General features: G+C 46.3%; 1 protein-coding gene across 1 annotated transcript; it reads right to left on the bottom strand.

Moving 5' to 3' along the window:
* Positions 1-3,068: 3,068 nt before the first annotated feature.
* On the bottom strand, positions 3,069-11,824 carry CTSB (cathepsin B). The gene is made up of 10 exons (XM_053458653.1): positions 11,723-11,824; positions 8,137-8,277; positions 5,779-5,864; positions 5,018-5,132; positions 4,809-4,927; positions 4,433-4,518; positions 4,020-4,166; positions 3,685-3,801; positions 3,415-3,543; positions 3,069-3,204 (listed from the first exon to the last, which is right to left on the bottom strand). Exons 2-10 carry the CDS (start codon positions 8,260-8,262, stop codon positions 3,128-3,130), a joined length of 1,002 nt encoding a protein of 333 aa, XP_053314628.1. The 5' UTR covers positions 8,263-8,277; positions 11,723-11,824; the 3' UTR covers positions 3,069-3,127.
* Positions 11,825-19,860: the final 8,036 nt, after the last annotated feature.

The raw sequence follows: 19,860 nt of genomic DNA, 5'->3' as shown, positions 1-19,860 counted from the left end.
AATCATAATAACTTTTCTTCCGAATCAAAGGTTTTTATTTTTTTAAGAGATAATATGGGGGGGGTACAGAAAAAAGATGGGGACGGGAGGTTAGTAGCATTAAACACCACCGACGAAGTATAATGGCTTCAGGTTAACACAAGGCTTGGGTCTTCATCGAGTAGATGTCTTATTAAAGACTTCTTCTACATTCATACAAAACTCCAAAAACGACAGCGATTCTAGACGAACCTAAAGAAAAGGAATTGCAAAACCGTCGAAAATGTGTTACATTTGATCATTCACTTGCCTGCTGTTTACATTTTTGGCAGAATTCCACATATCCACCACCCCTACGGTAATGTACATCTCCCATACATTACATGAAATCTTAGGGGGGGTCCTGTGGACTTCAAGGTTCGTCTCTTAGAGGCTGTTCCACGTATCCACCACCTTCTCATTAAAGTAAGAGTTCCTTGCATGGCTGGAGAAGGTGAGCGGCCAAGTGCTGGCCATGTGTTTTTGGCCTTGAATGTTATTTTTGAAGTAAAAAAGCCCCCTTAGTTCTAAACGAAAGGGCTAGAAACAAAACTAGTTGCCCAAAGAACAAATTAGTAAAAACGATACAAAAACTTTATCTAAAATCCATGTTGGACCTCGTGTACAAGTCTTATGCCTACTGAAATCAGGAAGGTGTAGTGAGTTATGGTGAAGGTTGGGGCAGATCAAATTCAAGTGGGGCCCTGTGGCTAAAACGTTACATAAAGCCCCCTCGAAAATAGATCGGCACACCCTACGATGACGGTGTATCAGCAAGGCACTGGCTGTTCAGTAGGATCACTCGGTTAGCTTTCTAGAACTTTTTTGTTCAATTAGAAAACAAATCTGCTAGAACTGGAAAGCTCCAGACAGCATTATAACCCCCGTAATCATATTTACGGGGAGCAGGAAAGGAGCCACAGACAAAGCTAGAGGGAGCATCAAGCGAAGCAAATCTTAGTGTTTTCAGAATGTCTAAACATAACCAAGGTGGCCTTCAGATAAGCCGGCATAGAAAGAAAATCTTTACTTATGTTATAGCAGCAGAGGCAGGCTAATCATTGGATAATTTATAGTTAGCTATTAAAGTTTTACATGCATATTTATTAATTTGTTTATTTGAATGCTCTGCATTAAAGTCTCCAGTAGATACGGGCTTCCTTAGCTCAAAATCCATGAGCAGAAACTCCTTTCTTGTTTATGATGGAACTTCATCCTGGACCCAGAATTAAGAGAAAGTCTACAGGTGGCCAGAACTGCTTATAAAACAAAGTATCTTGGGATGATAGAAATTCCCTGGGACAGAGACATTCCGGGGAACAAGGATACTTTCGGGAAAAGACCAATTCTAGGAGGTTTTATTCTGAGTCCATCTATTCTGAAGAGAAAGACGATCATACGAGAGACGCTGCTATGAAAACCTACGGTGAAGATCTGTACAGAAGGTCCAGATAAGTTTTATTTCGTCACACAATCTGGGGTGGGACCAAAATTCAACAGCATATTGAATTTGACGGCACTCTTGACATTCAATGGAGATGCGGGTCAGTAGAGATTGGGTCCTTAGGGCAGAGCGGTCATGGAGCTTCAATTTGTGATCACAGGGCTCTGTAGGAGTCTTCTGAGACACAGGTGTAAACTGATAGGTGATGTCACAAGTGACATCACATGTGACTGAAATAAACATACAATAATTGGTGCTATGCACTGTACAGCCACTAGAGGGAGCAGTTGTGAGCTGTACCAGAAGAGGTAACATTTCCACCATAATCATGACGGTCTCAAGATTGTTTAAAAACTGCTGAGAGCCAAGTGTCTTCTATCCCAGGTAGCATAGCAGCTCGTCTGTGTGTATGTGTGTATGTATGTGTATGTGTGTATGTATGTGTATGTGTGTATGTATGTGTATGTGTGTATGTATGTGTATGTGTGTATGTATGTATGTGTGTGTATGTATGTATGTGTGTGTATGTATGTATGTGTGTGTATGTGTATGTGTGTGTATGTGTATGTGTGTGTGTGTGTGTGTGTGTGTATGTGTGTATGTGTGTATGTGTGTATGTGTGTATGTGTGTATGTGTGTATGTGTGTATGTGTGTATGTGTGTATGTGTGTATGTATTTTCTGTGGCTGGGTTAATTTCCATGATAAAGAACAGCAGGTGTGTGTAACTCAAACAAAAATGAAAAACGATACAGGAAGACAAGGCATTTTATTGGCAAATAAGACATTTCAACATTCCAAATTGATAAAAATACCTAAGACACCAAAACGAAATTGGCGATCACATGCAGACCATGAACATACAGATGTGGCAGCCATTATGTACCATTATCTACAACATAATAGAAGCTACAAGCCTTCAGGACCTGGATTTAAACGTCTGCATTAAGACCAGTAGCATCTCTTTAGAGTTTAAGGATAAAAGCCAGCCTGTACAACACCCAAGTTTGGTAGGTTCCACAGTCCACGTGAGATTTGTGCAGAATATTTCAGATAAAAAGCTAGACGGGACCTGGCCGTCAAACCCAAAATCCATCGTACATAAAAAAAAATTCTTAAAGCAGCTTTTTAATTCCTCATTGGAGAAAAAAAAACAAACGTAAAATGTTTTATTAAAATAAAAAAAACTTTAAAAAAAATCAATTTAAGACGGAAATCACATGATATCCCTAAACTTCTTAACGTGGCTTTGCAAGAAAGGGCCGGATGCTCTAAGAACTGGAGTCCTTGTGCCAATGTTTAGAGCATCCCCCGTTTATCTGCCTCAGGGGGGTAATTTCCAATAAGGCACTCTAGACTGGGGCAAGCATTGGTAGGGCATGAACTGGGTGAAGCTACAGTCTTTGCCTGCCTTCAGTATTGGCGCCTAGGGGTGCCTATGGAACACTAGTCAGCGCCGGCTACACTCATAAGCAGACATCCCCAACCGACCCCAGCTGTAGATGTAGTCATAACTTTCCCTGGGCAAGAAATTATATATAATCTAATTATCTGATTGAGCGATAAAATAATCCATCAATTAAAACCATATTCTATAATGTAAGTTCTTTAAAAAAATAAAAAAAATTACAGCCAGCCAGGAAAATGTAAGCCCAGTCCGAGTGGTTTAGTTTTTGGGAACTCCAGCAACGACTTCAGACTCTATTCCACAGTGGTCTTCCCCACGAAGTATCTTGAAGAAGCCTGCAAGACAGCATGAAGTACAGATAAGAGATCTCCCGGGGGGTGAAGGAGCTGGTAGAAGAAAGCAAAGTCACACTGGGACAGACTTCCTCGTATGGGGGGGGAAGAATTAGACTAACGCTGTCGCAATGGTTCAGTTTCACCAGGATATTCTATTAGATCTTCTAGAATATTCGCCTAGGAATATGGAGAGTGGCGATCGATACGTACCATTGGCACCCCAGTCTGTGTTCCAGGAGTTTGCACACAGCCAGTAGGGGGTGCCGTCCTCTACACCCCAGCCCAGGATCTTAATAGCATGTCCACCGAGCTCCTCTCCCGTCACGTGGCGGTATACACCTGGGAGAAGGTAAGGAAATGAGTGGCGAGGAGGAAACCACTTTTATATACAGATAGTAGCCATAGAGCCTTAGAATAAAAGTGGTCTTTAAAACAAATGAATATGTTTTGCTTGAGACAAGAAGAGGAGTTGAAACTCACCTGATTTGTACAGCGGGAAGTCCGCGTAGACCAGGAACGCTCCTTCTACAGGCCCATTCTTGTAGATCTCTGCCATGATCTCTTCCTGACTGCTTGGGACGCTGTAGGAGTCGACACCTGCAAGGCAAGTCGATTTACCACATCTGGTTAACACCGTGACAGAAGTGTTACAAGGTGAGAAAGGAGGGCTTATTCAGACTATGGATAGCGGTCATAATGTAACCCTTGAGGGGGGTCTGGGACAGTCTGACCAGCGAGGTCCTCCAGACGGCCACAGCTTCATTACTGCTACTTCCAGGGCAGAGGGGGCTGGGGCTTCAAATACAACCACTCACCGAAGTGCTTGTCGCTCTTGTAGGACGGAGAGTAGCCATCTTCACACTTCCGCACACATTTTGGAGTCTCCCCCTCCTCTCCTTTGCAGGCAGGGCGGGAGCCATTGACGTGATGCTCGCAGGGTGGGATGGAGTAAGGCCTGCAGCCTGTCAAAGAGCAAGAATGGAAACATCAGGCATGTAAGGATTTCACTTTACCGGGAGGGTGGTAGAGTGGCGCAGCTTCCCAGCAGAAGTGGTCGGAAGGCAAGACCAAGTGCTGATTAAGTGTGGAGCCTTTCCGGACTAGCTTAGTAGTCTTTGGCGAGTGTGTATCCACATGTACTCGCTAAACAATGTTTCGATGCGTGATCCCATGTAACAGCGGGGTGGGGAATTGCCGCGTGACATCACTGCGCATGGCTTTTACCTACCTACATGGGAGTCATACAAGCCTCCAGAAACAAGGCCATCTTCAGTCCAGTACTGCCACGCACCGCTGGGGTATCCCCCATTACATCTAAGGAAGAAACAATTCCAACGTCAAAATGTAAAGGCAGCCACACTGCATACAAACTGCGTAAAATACACTTCTGCTTCAGCCCCCATGTATTTGCCCCTATTGAGTTCCCAGGTTAATGTCAGGCTTATAATCAGCAAGGCGGTCTTACTACAGGTAGAAGGTTAATGCTTTCTAAATACAGGTAGAAGCCAGGATTATAAACCATTATACAGCACAATATAAATCAAAAGCTGCTCCTCTAATCCAATGGCACAGTCCATAGTATTACCAATAAAACCTTTTCTTACCCCATTCCACACTCCGAGCCACAGCAGGATAGGAGGTCTTCTGCCGACACCTCAATATTTACTTTTCCCCCGGAGTGGACACAGGCGCGGTCAGAAATCGCTTCCACCGCCCCAAACGCCTGGAAGCAGGAGCATTTATTTAGATGCCACGTTCCCGATTAAATTCACTAATGAAGCGATTGAGAAACTCGCAGAATGTTTCGACGTACCCAGCAGGACCCACAAGAGCCTTGATCTCGGATTTCCTTGATCGTCGGACAGTTTGGCCAAGCTTCACGGGAGTCAAAGTTTTCTGGCAGCTTCATCATTCCAGCAAAGGAGTACCTTTCAGGAGCAGAAGCAAATAGGATTTACAAACTGCAACGGTCTCCAAACTCTAAGTCCTTAGAACTAACAACTTCTTTTAAGATATAAAAATGCTTCTAATAAATGTAGGTTCATTTCATTCTTAGGACGTTTCTACTCATCCATCATCATAGGAATAACCGGAAGACAAAGACCATCATCATATCCTCAGCATTGTAAAGCAAAGGCAAGCCAGAAATATATGATTAATGACTGTTCTGATTTACATCTACGAAAGCTTAAGGGCCATCTGTAAGTTCTGATCAACCCAACTGACTGTTCCATACAATCAAGAAGGACCAGGTGGATAAACAGCTTTATTCACAAAGCACCAAGTTTTAGTTTGGCCAAAGGTCCCATCTACTTCTCAACCAGGGTCTCCCAACCAACTTAAAGGAGAACTGGCACATTAGTTTGACTTTACTAAGGCTAAAAGGCAGGGGGGTAGGACAGTATTTTGCCCCAGAGAAGCAGAGATATCTGGCAGAAGGCGACAGATCTAACATATTTGATTTCTTGTTCTGAAACCCTAACGCTTATCCCTCCTCCCTTACGAAGAATGCCAGAACTGATAGACTTCCACCAAACAGACATGACCTCAGCGGGGTGATGTCACATATCCTACCTCATTTTGAGCTTGGGACCTCCTAAAAAAGTTCCGCAGAGTTTCTTCACGTAGCTCACATCTCCATTAATAAAGTTATGCCCGGCCTGGAAGAAAGAAGTTAAATGGGTTAAGTCCTTAAAGGGCAAAAGTTGGGGCAGATGTATTTAACTGTTTGAAGTGGTTTATTGAATTGCCTTGGGCAACAAAGAAACCTTAGCTTTTGGGGACTCTAGAGGTGACTTCACTAATAGCATCAGACGGCTACAGGTAATACCATCAGACGGCTACAGGTAATACCATCAAGAATACACCTTCTCAACCCTAACTATAGAACGGTGAGCAGAACTCAACAGCTCAATGCCTACAAGTCACATGGAAAAAGCCTCCTTAGATACTAGAAGCTTTGCTTCTACAGGAGCTTGAAAAGGTTCCCGAGGATCTGGGTGTTCCCGTGATCCATCAGTGAAGGTTGTGTTCAAAGACTTGGGAATGGAAGGACAAAGGGGAGGAATAATCAGATACCGAGAACAGCAAGTTCAAATGATTGCTCCCATGTTATAAACAATGTGGATTTGTTGATGGACACGGCTTGATTTAACCTGTAGATACCATTAGACGGGGCAGTTTGGTTTATAGAACAGTCATTGTTTGATTTCTTTGAAGTGCCACTCAGCTGGGCAGATTCTGAGCGAGTATGACCGAGTGGATGCTTATACATTCCTTGTTTAAGTGAGGCGCGTAATGCCTTCAGAAGAGGCTGCGAAAAGTAACCAGGTGAATCCTTAAAGCCAAAGTCCATAACTTTTTTCTATGAGCATAAGCCCCAGCACAGCATACCATTTATACACTCAGCCCCCTGCACAACATAACAGAACATACCACTCCTTCCAGCTCTGTATACTGCAATATATCACCCCCAGCAATGCTGGTTGGCATTGACGAAACAAACCTTCTATCCGCAGATCTGGAGGCTCCATTGCTGCCAGTCATGTGATATTTTGGGTGACTTTCCCAGCTCAAACACCACACTGAGCTGATGCTTTATGGCAATCCTAATGAAGTCCATTCCTCTATTAGTCAGAGTGTCCAGTTTGGTGATTGTGACAGTTATTCTTTATAGTAATGCTATAAAAGTTCCTTCCTATTGGCTTTAATTATCCAGTGCCTGGCTGGGAGATTATGACAGCCATTCTACCACACACAATATAAGGAGTCAGGGGGTTAGCCTAGCAGATTAGGCCAAGAGATCACAATAGTTTTCTTAAATATATATATAGCTTCCTTTCATGGGGTGCAGTCATATTCAGATACTTTGTGGAGAGCACCTTCCTATAACTGAAGTGAGAGCTGTCACTCACAATATCTTGGAGTGCCTAGAATTCCTAGTTCTATATAGCAGATTTTCTGCCTCCTGTAAGGGCATTAGACCCTAAGCTACCAAACATTAACATTCTCAGACTCTTGACCAGAAGGGGGCGCTGTGACTCACTGGAGAAAGGGTTAAAAACACCGGTCCATGCAGAAACCCTCAATTACCGTATTGGCTCGGATATAGGCCGCCCCCGTATATAGGCCGCACCCTAAAAGTTTGGTGCTTTTTTAAAGAGTTTTTTTCTTTAAAAAAGCACCAAAAAACATGCTGCCACTCTGTCCTCTTCCCCCCCCCCCGAGATATGCTGCCACTCTGTCCTCTCCCCCCCTGAGATATGCTGCCACTCTGTCCTCCCCCCCCCCCCTCGAGATATGCTGCCATTCTGTCCTCCCCCCTCCCCGAGATATGCTGCCACTCTGTCCTCCCCCCCCCCCCGACTTACCAGAGCAGACTCACGGGTGTCTTACGGGGCCGGAGGGGGACATCTATGCACATAGTGTATATAACTCCCGGTGCCGCCACTCAGCGGAAGTGCCGGCACCGGAAGTTGTATACGCGTATTGCGTAGATGTCTTCCGCCGGCCCTGCAAGACACCCGGGAGTCTGCCCTGGTAAGTCGGAGGGGTTAGAATGCATCGTGCGCACGTTCACCGGCAACGGCGCATCGCCGCTGCACGTCCGTGCGACGCGCTTAGACAACCTCCCGTGCCGGTACTACCCCCGTGGGAAGTGCTGACAGGGGAGGCTGTCTGAGCGTATCAGACAGTAGGATGCAGGTCACCTGCACCGCTGCGGGGGATCTGTATCCTAACCCCGCTGCCTGCCCGGCACCCGGGACATGCATTTCCCAGGCGTCGGGCGCTAGACCCCGAATATAGGCCGCACCCCCACTTTAAAGACTTAAAGTGGGGGAAAAAAGTGCGGCCTATATTCGGGCCAATACGGTATTCATATTCCATTTATTAACCGGGCCTATAAGCCAAGGAACGCGTTTCCCGTCTTACCGTCCACGTGGTGTTGATCTTGTTGATGAAATTAACCATTTCATGAGATAAAGGGGCAAAGTGGGGGACATTGCGAGTGCTGGCCAGGGTGGCCAGGAAACAGAGGAGGGCTACCGGTGTCCACATGATGAATATTTCCCCCTGTGGGAAGGAAAAACAGTGTTACAATATTGATACATTGTGTCAACTATAACATTCCGGTCAAACAAGCTTTAGATGAAAGATAAACCAGGCGTCTACAAAAGGTCAATGATCAACTTATCAAGGCTATCCTTGAACATTATCTATAGATCTGCCCCAGAGAGGGGGAAACGCTTGCAGAGGTGGTGGGGTCAGACACAATTGGGACCCAAGGGAACCAAAAGGTTTCCCTGGCAAAGCTATTGTAAGGTCTACCATTTTGGTAACAGATGATCAGTAGGCCATGGCGAGTCGATGGCTTGGACTCACCTTCCCTCTAAAAGCCCATGGCTTTGTGTTTATATTCTTTGCCAAAACACCCAACAAGACTTCAGTTTCATACAGAGAAAGGACGGTCAATGTTCACCAGTGGACACGAGCCCAGATACTTTAATGGCCAACAAAGAGAATCATATTTAATGCAAGCTTTCATCTCATGGGTCATCTCATGTGAACAGTGGTGTTCTCAGCTGGTATTGCTAGAGACAGTCTTGGATCTAAATTTTATTCTTCTAGAAATTCACCCAGATAAAACTTCATAAAGAGGGCGAGGGCCGCAGGTGTAACCCAAGAAGTTCATTGTTCCACTGCCAGTTTAAGATGTTTAATCATATATTTGATTAAAGTGGGGATTTCTTGAAGAAACATCAGCTGTAGCATCTCAAGTGGAATTCTTAGCAAATCATTGAAAAACTACTCAAGAACACACTCTTGGTGCAGTGACAGGGAGCATAAGAGTCTCGTTACACCGGCATATCTACGAGCAGCATCTAGATATCCAAGGCTTGTTTACTCCAGAAAAATAGACCACCCCCCTCAAGGCACGATTTCAGAGTGATCAAATAGATTCAAGGGCAACTTCTTTACTCCATGGACAGAGGAGGTAAGAGGGCACCTACCTATACCACCAAGAACAGCAATGGTTTACACACAAGGGTCTTCTTCACAGCAAGGGCTGTAAAGATCTGGAAAGGACTGGAGATAACCACACCGTGTTATTTTTTGGAGGGTGGTTTCAGGACAGATGCGCCTTTTCAGGCATCGAAAGGTTGGCTTTGTTGTCCTTCCACCTAATCCTAGCTATATGGGACAAATATGCCTGATCTGCCAGCAAATACATATATATATAGCTATAAAATCAATAAAAAAAATCTCAATTACGACCTCCGGTCGCAGGTTAGTCTGAGAAGTTATCACAGCTCAAACTAACACACTGAGGCCGGATGCTCGAGACCTTTTTTCCAGCTCTGTTACCAGACAAACGCCGATGAGCGACAGCTTGTTGGCCAAACAGAAACCAAAGCTGCTCTCTAACCGGGAAACTATGTAACTGTAGAGCCTTTACAAAGCTCCGATTACAAAGCTCTGTATTCACCGAGGTTTGTAGGTCAGGAGCGGAGTCATTAAGAACGCAATTAAAAGGCGAATTCCATGGTTTGTGGCCTAGATGCTGGAAGTCATAGGAAGGTGCGCTATGACATCAGCCCATAGCCGTATGGAATGGATCCGATAATAGCTCTCTGGTGAGGTTTATAAGGACGCGGCGGTTGGAGCGGTGCTGGTCGGATTATGGAGACTAGAATATTCCGCTCATCGGTTGGGATAGTTTTGTGGACAGTGTCTCCAGTTCTTACATTCCAACAGCGTGTGACGGTCCTGCTCAAAGATCCGTGCGCTCCCAAACACCGCAATCACTTCGAGCAAATATCCTGCTGATGGGGCTCAAGAGACTAGAAAAGGCCATTAAAGCGGCACACGTGGGGTCGAACCCCTCCAATAAAAAAATTCCAAGGCTGAAAGTAAAATACGACCCCCTCCGCCTAGTGCTTCTCAGCACAAGTCACACGCTATAAGTACCCGACCCGCCTCAACAAAGGGCTCCGAAGAAACGCTGACCTTGCGAAAGTCCTCCCTTCCGCAATACGCAGACACAAGATACTTCCTTTTCTGCTCATCGGGAGCAAAACGAGGCGGCGTGTAAACCGGAGTATCCAGCAGGGCCGAGATCCCGACTCATTCCGTGCTACGGAATATGATGGCACTATATTATAATATCAGCTCTGTGTGGCTACAAGCCCAGCGGACAGGCACCGATAATGAGCATATGCTACGTTCAGAGACTCGCAGCCCGAGATGTTGCCCTGTACCAGTTCGCAGGACCTTCCAGTTGCCCCTCACTCATGCTGGACGCCTTTAGCCCCCACCCAGCCCGCTATGGCCCCTTAGCTTGTGTTTTTACCAGGCAGGCAGCAAAACAGAGCTTTGTATCAGGAAAGCTAAGGAATAAGCGATATAAACCTGTCAAGCAAAGGCAGCAAACTTCCCCCTGCTTTGGGGCAATAAAAACTTTATTATACCCATGACAATTATTTGGTTTTTAGCACTAAGGCTTCGAGGGGCTTCAGAGGCCACAAAACTCCATTAGCATTAAAGCCTTGGGCGGATCAAGCAATAAACTTAGCATATAAAAGGGCTGCCTGAGCATGTTAAGAGTTGCCCCCCCACTCTATTTCCGGTGCAAAGTGAGGGCAGGGCTCGGCTTCATGCCAAACTTCCGGGAAGGGCATGGTGTAAACAAGACCACAACCTCAGCACGTGACACGGCTGCGGCCGCCATCTTTATTCCTGGCACCTTCCCACTATACGCCTGGCAATTAACCAGTGTGGGGTAATTTCCAGTACTTTACAAACGGAGGGAGGAGGGGTACTATTTACAGTAATTAACCCCCCCCCCCCGTTGTAACAGCGGCCCAGCCAAAAAAATGCCAGCCTCGCATCTTTGAGACGGAAAGGGTTACAAAAACTCTGCATGCATATAGGTGGAATACAGTAAACAAGCCTACTTTAACAGCGCAGACCCAAAGATACGGGCGAAACATTACTTATCTGGCAACAAAATATGTCAATACCCCTTGTGGGGAAAAAAAGGGTTAATCTCAGGGGCAAAATACGTTTTTTTTATGACAAAGTGTTAAAGGAACGCTCAGCGGTACAGAGGACGTTAATAGTGTCAAAAAAAAGCAATGGCTGATTACAGGGAGACAAATCAATGTAAACACCACCAAACCTCAGCTCCAGGCCGGCATGGACAGAGTTAACCTCAATATCTGCTTGAACGCAGGTTTTCCAGAGTATAAGGATAAAGCAGGGGGCCTTTCTTAAAGCCAGTACAGTGTCTACAATACAGCTTCTACCCCCCCCCCTTCCTTAAAGCAAATGTGATATCTTTATATAACACCAACTCCCGCAGCACGTCTTACAGTCCCTACAATCAAAGGGTCTGATAAAACTAGAACAGACAAACCGAGACATCAGGTAAGGAGGGCCCGGCTCGCAAGAGCTTACACTTCTGGGGCCTGGGAGCTGTATATGGGGGAGCAGGCGGTATAACAGCGGGGTCACTTACCTAGGACTTGTTACCCCTCCAAACAACGATCAGGGATAGACAGGGCTGGCCCGGTGGCTGCTCCTTATATAAACTGTCCGGGGGTGGTCATAGGCCCGCCCCGTACCGCCTGACTCGGTCACATGACTAGTAAATCAGCCATCACTCTCATCCAGGAAGAGGCGAAACTGGCTTAGGGGCTGCCATGGCAACGAAGCAGCGACGCAGCGGTTACCGCGGGACTGCCTGCCGATACAACACAGACAGCATTGGACGCGAAGTAAGGACGTTTTACTCTACTGAGGGAGGTAGGTAAATAGAACAGCCTCCCAGAAGAAGTGGTAGAGGGAAGAACAAGAAGGCGGACGGTGCAATTTCTTCCCAAAGAGTATGTCAAATACCAATGTATGAAATAGCCCCGGGGTAATTGTGTCTGCCAAAACCTAACATGTCATTTAAAGGGACATTCCTTGTTATTGTTATGGTGCCATCATATTCCGTAGCACTGTACAAAGGGTAGACAGGACATAAGTAGTAAATAACTTAACCTGATGACATACAGGAACAGGCGAGGAGGGCCCTGCGCACAGGAGCTTACAATCTTTATTAGTACGGATTTGTATAGCGCTGTCATACTCCGCAGCGCTGTACAATGCATATAAAACCTCCCAGACGCGTCGTATGACTTCATATGTTGCGTCCTGTGCTGAGATGTGATGTCACAAAACAAAACTCAAGCAACACAGACGTTGAAATTAAGTAGGTTTGTCGTTTCGTGTTTTTTTTGTTTCAGAATGTTGGTTTAAACACATAAAATAACACTAATAACACTAATAAAATAACTTTTGAGAAGCCCTTTCCTGAAGCTATGGCAACAGCCAATCCGTGTGGCCCTAGATTATGATCTAGAAAGAAGCAGGTGTGGCAAAAATATGGGGCAGAAATGTATACAACTAAAGAACTATTCATAAGGTAGGCGTAACGGAATTTAAAAGAAATGCCGATGTCCTTAATTATATATTTATTTATAGAGGCATTCTCTACAGCGGAGCAGGTGGTTTTACTCTACTGAGAGGGTGGTAGATAAACGGAACAGCCTCCCAGAAGAGGTGGTAGAGGTTTATACAGTGAGGGAATTTAAACACGAATGGGATAGACACACGGCTCCTGAATCTAAGACGAGACCGACGACTGATTAAGGTTTGAGTCTTTACAGCGGGAGAAACGGGCGACTAGACGGGGGCCGGATGGGGCCGATCTGCCGGCAGGTTCTATGTTTATAGGGTCTATAGAGTATTTGCTGTCGGTGTACTCGGGACTCTGTACTGCGGTCTCAGACATGCTTATCTGCGCTCGTTCTCATTAATCAGCGGATGCTGTTTGACTGTAAATCCAATGAGATGGCAGATTATGCGGCCGGCGGTTTTAGGGCGTTTTGGTTAAATTATGTAATTTTAGCCACAACCCAAAGAAATCATTTTAGTAAAAAAAACCTCTAAATGTATTAACCCCTTAATGACCAGGGCTTTTTTTTTTACAACCCTAACGTCCTTCTTTCTCCACACACATTATATGTCGGGCGGGGGGGGGCGGGGGGGGTTTGGAGCCCACCCTGTAAGCCCAAAAACTTGTCTATTTTGACCGTTATAAGGCAGACATTCCAAAGTGAGAATCTCTGGTTAGGGATTTGGTACATGAACTTACCACCTCTGCTGGGAAGCAACTTCATAAACCCCACCACCTGTTCCGAATTCAGGCCAAAGCATTTGGTTCACATCATAGATTTACTGGCAGAACTCCAAGGATTACACGCAGTGCTCCGGAACGGCGTCGGTTCTCTGCGCGGGACGCTGTATCCCACGGGCCAAGGACCTGCGCTGCGGAATATGATGGCGCTATATAACTCAATAAATAATATTAATAAAAGCGCTGATACTTTGGGACAAACTCATCCTGTTCCCGTGTACGAGTACCAACATATTCTCCTCTGTCTCTTGGGTTCAGGATAGGATTCTTACTACTCCAGGGAGCCACAGATCGGCCCCATTCGGCCCCCATTCTAGTCGCCTGCTTTTCCTGCTGAAAAGACTCCGACCTTAATCAGTCGTTGATCTCGTCTTAGATTCAGGAGCCGTATGTCTATCCCATGCATGTTTAACTTCCCTCACTGTATTACCCTCTACCACTTCTGCTGGGAGGATGTTCCACTTATCTACCACCCTCTCAGTAAAGTAAAACCACTTTTTTTTCCCCACGTCTATCCGTAAATAGCTTTTGGCCCGTATTCTTTCCACACCTGCCTCATTCTAGATCATACTCTGGGGCCACGCGGATTGGCTGTTGCCATAGCTCCAGGAAAAGGCTTCTCAAAGGTATTTCTTTAAACCAACATTCTGAGATAATAGAAAATGAAAGGACAAACCTGCTTAATTTCTTGGTCGCGCGTGAGAACTCACATGGTGTTTTCTCACATTAGATCTCATGACCCGTATGAGACGTACACACGCACACATTTACCCCGGGGCTATTTCATACACTGGTATCTGCCATACTTTTCGGGAAGTAATTGCACCATCCGGTCCATTGTCCTCCCACTCGCTGGCAATCATTGACTGGCCGAGTGCCCTCTTCTAGTTTCACGCGATCTCCGAGACAGCCGTCTGTCCTCCCCGCTTGGTCCAGCCAGCGGCTGATGCGTAAAGAGATCAGACAGAGAGAGAGAGTTCCACCACATTCGGCCAAAACTGTGAAATGCTTGGGGTTGCCCACTGGGGTATATATTTTATTGCGTTCACACAGGCAGCGGGGGGGGGGTCCTCAGAAAAGTGGGGAATCCACGGAACAGGCTGGTGTTGTTATGGAGTTAGAGCGTATAAGTGTGTGAGCATGTATATATGTACGAATGTGTTTGAGCGTCAGCATGAATGTTTGCGTGTACATTTGTGATCATTGATGTGTATGAGTAAATATGTCAGCACAAATGTGTGTGTGAGCATGAATGTGTATGCGTACGTATGTGTGAGCATGTATCTGTGTGTGCGTATAGATGTGTGTTAGTGTATGTCTATGGATAATGTATGTATGGGGGAGCATGGGTGTGTACGTGTGAGTATGGATGAATGTGTAAATGTGTGTGAGAGCATGGATGTGTCAGTGTCAGTGTGTGTAAGTGCGTGTTAGTATAAGGGTGTGTGTGTTATTGAGTATGTGTGTGTGCATGTGTGTTGGTGTGAGTGTGTAGAAATGTGTTACTGTGAGTGTGTACAAATGTGTGCCAGTGCATATGCCAGTTACCCGGGGTGTATCAAATAATTTAGGCCACTGGATCAATGTATATATCCTAACACATGCGGTAATAATTGCCTCCCAACAAAAGTACATTTTTGTCTTTTATGTACGATCAAAAAACTCTTAAAATAATTTTTCCAGCCCAGATTATTCCGTATGGCATCCATGACCAGATACACCGGCCCTTCGTATTAATCACGCATGACGCGTGTATGAAGCAAACTGTGTTCCGTGTACTTTCTATGCGATACAAGTAGTTTAATTCTACAGGCCATATTTGGACATTATTGCTATTTATTGATCATATAGCGCCATCATATTCCACAGCGCTGTACAATGGGATCTGAAAAGCAGAAATTGAAAGGAGAAATGGAAACGTATTACGGTGCACGCAGTATACTTGGTGCTGTGCAGGTGCTACGGTGATAGGGAAGTGATTCATTAGCAGACAGCCGAGGCCTCTGTGTTGTAAATCATGACACATTGCGCAATTCCAGTCTTGTGACTTGTTTGTGCTGACACCAGTCATGTGACTCCGACGGAGAACCGAATATCGTGTGTGGAGGGGGTGGATCTCACTTCCTCCTTCCCGGACGCGGCTGCAGACGAAGCACATGCGCCAGGGCTTAGCTTCTGCTTTTACAGGTCCCACGAGAGCGACCACGCCTTGTAATTATTCTAATAAAACCTTATTATGTGCAGATGAAAAGCGACACCCCGTCCGCTGGATGCACTTTAACGCATAGGACGCACCTTTACAGTTTTAAAGAAAACTACATTTTTAAGGGAAAAATATAGAAAAGTAAAACAGTATTTTCGCACTTTCTTCCACTCTTACGAACACTTACCCTCACACTCACAGTACCTTCACGCTTACCCTCACACTTACAGTACCTTCACACTTACCCTCACGCTTACAGTACCTTCACACTTACTCTCACGCTTACAGTACCTTCACGCTTACCCTCACACTTACAGTACTTTCACACTTACACTTACAGTACCTTCACACTTACCCTCACACTTACAGTACCTTCACACTTACACTTACAGTACCTTCACACTTACCCTCACACTTACAGTACCCTCACGCTTACCCTCGCGCTCTCTTTGCTGTAGAGAATGCCTCTATAAATAAATATATAATTAAAGACAGCAGCATTTCTTTTAAATTCCTCTAAGTCTACCCAAAGTCTCCCTACCCTCCCCGCTGCCCGCTTCAGTGTCCCCGTCTCCTTTCCCGCAGCTCCGCTTCTTCTCTCGCCTCTTTTTCTTCTTCTTCCGCCATCTGCTTCTCTCCGGTATCAGCTCCGTTGACCAGGCCTCCCGGAGCGCTTCCGTAAAAGAGCAGTGTGTCCGTGCGCACCCTCTCCCCATTGGAGGAACGGGGGTCAGCTGTCTCTGTGGGACGTTCCTTGGCTCCGCCTTTTGCGGAAGTACTCCAAGAATACTTGCACGAAGGGGCCGAGACACGGGGTGCCCCACAGGGACAGCTTCTCTAATCGGGGGGAGATGGTGTGCGCAGAGGCTCTGGCCTTTTGCTGAAGGCCTTCTCAACAGAGCAAAAAGAGGCGAGAGAAGAAGAGCCTCTGCAGTCACGGAAGAGGTCGGTGGAGAAAGTAGGGCGACATTGAGAGAGAGGGAGAGCGTGGATCAGGGATATGCCTGTGTGTTTCAGACAGGAGGGGAAACAACCTCATTTCCAGGAGACTTAGGAGATCTGCGACAGCACAGGAGAGGTAAAGACGCACCCCTCGCCATGCTGAACAGTTAAGCCAATCTTCCCCGGACTTTCCTGCCCTTAAAGGGAGCCACTCGTGTTTTTTGCGTATCCTGTGCTTTATAATTTGTACGCACAAAATTAAGCTATGGGATGGTTGTGTTTACCACGGGAGCAGCCATCTCAACTTCCTGTGATCTGAATGATTCTTCCTCCTCATTATGTCCCCATGTTAAGTTGCTGATTTGAGGCCAAGAGAGGGACTGGCCTTCCTAAAGAAGGACACTTGGAAAGTATGTACTTTCATGAAGTGTATTGTTAAACTAAATATCTCCAAAGCAATTACACTGATTAGGAAATAAAAGCGCTCAGGCTATAATTAGTTTTAATTAGTGACTTAGATAATGGAAGCTGCAATGGCAACCATTCCTGTTAAATATATTACATTAGGGCTGCAACAACTAATCGATAAAGAAAAATTCGCCAACAAATTTAATTAATGATTAGTTGAATCGATTTTATTGAATATAACATGAGGGGTTTTTTTTTAGAGCAAATGCTCTGAAAAATACCCTGCGTTTTATAACCCGACCTCAAACACTAAGATCCAGATCCTCCGCAGCGCTGCAGGGGACCCGGATCCTCCTCTCTGACAGCCTGCGGGCGTCTGTGAGATGTGCACAGACATCCTCCGCTACTGTCCTCCACTTCCGCCGGGGCTTCTATCATGGACATCCAGCATGTCATTACCTTCCGGTGCTCCACCATAGAAGACCCGGCGAAAGTACCGGCCAGCAGCAGCAGAGGTTGTCTGCGTGCATCGTGCATGTTCACCAGCTGCCAGAGAGGTGGATCCCTTGCAGCGCTCCAGGGGACCTGGATCTTCCTCTCTGGCAGCCGGTGGGCGTCTGTGCGATGCGCTCAGACGTCCTCTGCTACTGCTGGCACTTATACTTACACATACACTTACACTGGGGCTTCTATGATGGCATATCAGAGGGCACTCTGGCAAATAGGGGGGTATAAAGAATATAAAGAGTATGCGGGCGGTATTCACTGTATTCACGCACACAACATACACGAAGGCAGCACTTTCACATGTCCCTAACCAGCACAGATAAACGTGTCTCCTGTAAACATGGCGGCTGCCTTATCCATCCAGGTATATGGACAGCCTACCTGCGGGAGACGGAAGCCCCAGGGCGCCCCCTCCAACCCCCTGTAAGTAATGCAGCCGCGGGTCTTTTCACGGAAAGGGAGCAAATTGTGCCCCCGCAGCACGTCTACAAGTGTCGCAGTGAGACGCCATCTCTTTGGTTTCAGGACTTGTTTGTGCGGTAACGCCTATTTGGCAGCAATACTTATATAAACACGGCGCGTTTTAACGAAGACGCAACATTGTTGAGTTAAACGGCCTGGAGAAGAACGGCTGACAGAGAGCACTAAGCTAGAAATGTTGGAGGGAAAAAAACTATTTTTGAGAATAAAAAAACCCAGTGCAGAGATCTAATCTATCCTCCTACAAACCCACCTAAAACCGCTGACTTCCCACATTTCCGGTCCGGGGGCGAGCTCGTAGTCGCTCGAGTAATATGAAGAGGATCGCGCTGGGTAGGATATATCTCGTATCTTGGAGGTGATTCCAAGCCAGAGATAACTCATTGATTTCACATGTAAGAGATTTATGTTATAGATTCCATACGATAATGTGACCTCGTACACGCGGTACATCCAACACACACACACACACACACAAACACACACTGATACTGTTTGAGGGGCAACCATGAAAAGATGTCATTTTATTTATCCGTTATTTAAGGCGGAAGTCTCACGGGGGGGAAAAAAACATTTCGACAGGCGTCATGTACGGTGCCGGCACTGACAAAAAACCCGGTCTGATTTCAGTCCTTTATCTGCAGACCTGGATATCGTCAGAGGTGATGTTTTGGGTGACGCTTCCGGCTCAAACTCTGTACTGAGTCGAAATGTTAGAAAAAAAAACCCCCCAATAGTTCAGACTTTCCACGTTTAGTGTCCTGGTGCGAGCTCATAGTCACTCGACTCCGATGATTGGGAAACCGAGTGATACGATGATGATGATGATGAACTCTCTTCAGGATCCGGCTCAGTAGGGTTTATGTCCTCGCATGTTGGAGGCGGCTCCGAAGGGTAACACTCGTTGATGTTTTGTACGGTCGTCCCGCGCAGCCATGGAACGTCGTGTTCATTTTCCCCGCTGGAATCATTGTCGCCCCTTTCCAAATCGATGCTGTCGTAGGAAGGAGACTCCCTGCTCGCTGAACAACCACGGCTTCTGATCACACAGACAGCCAGCCAGTAACACAAGCCGAGTGCGACTGCGATTACCTGCACTAAGCGAGCTGCACAGACTTTAGGGGTTTTGTCTGTGTTGGATGCCGGTTTGCAGGCTGGAACCACAAGTCCTGGGATACTAACTATTACCCCGCAAACCAGTAACAGCATCCCGAGTATCACGAACTGCACAAACTGCCGGCTTTTCCCGCAGAGGAAGCTGCTATCTGCATCTGTCAGGTCTCCTTCTAATTCCCTCCTTCTCTCTCGTTGGACAGTATACTCCGCCATTATTAAACATGCCAGCCCTAACCCGGCAAGTACCGGGCCCGTCACCTTGTAGGCGATACAGCTGTCGGACTGGCATGTCGCGAACCCATAGACAGAAAGTAGAGATCCGCCGAATAAGAGCGCCCAGCCAAATACACACAGCGCGAATGTTATTCTGCTGCTTGTGCGAGGGCCAGGAGTGCCGAAGCAAGTGCGCTCCATGATGGCTGAAACGTGTACCTGTCGGGTGTCAGTCAAAGATGTTCAGGTGCAGAGACTCGCGCCTATGTGCCGGGTATTCCGTCACACGAATGAAGGCCTTTTAATCTCTGCCTATTTTGTCTTTTCAAAGTCAATAGAAATCGCGATTTCGCTGCCTGTCGTGGACAGGTAACTGTTATGCTCAGTACTGCTACTGCTCACAATCTGAAACAACCACAGTGTCTGGATGTGCTTTTACAGAACATCACAGCATTGTGACATCACAGCACTATGACATCACAGTCAGGGCAGGCTGTACCACAGTGCAAGGACCATAGGGGTGTTCTGCCCTTGTTCCAATAAT

This window comes from Spea bombifrons, chromosome 3 (assembly GCF_027358695.1).
Source record: "Spea bombifrons isolate aSpeBom1 chromosome 3, aSpeBom1.2.pri, whole genome shotgun sequence".
NCBI classification, from domain to species: domain Eukaryota; kingdom Metazoa; phylum Chordata; class Amphibia; order Anura; family Pelobatidae; genus Spea; species Spea bombifrons.
Note: the sequence above shows the minus strand (reverse complement) of the source record. Positions and strands in the feature narration are given on the sequence as shown.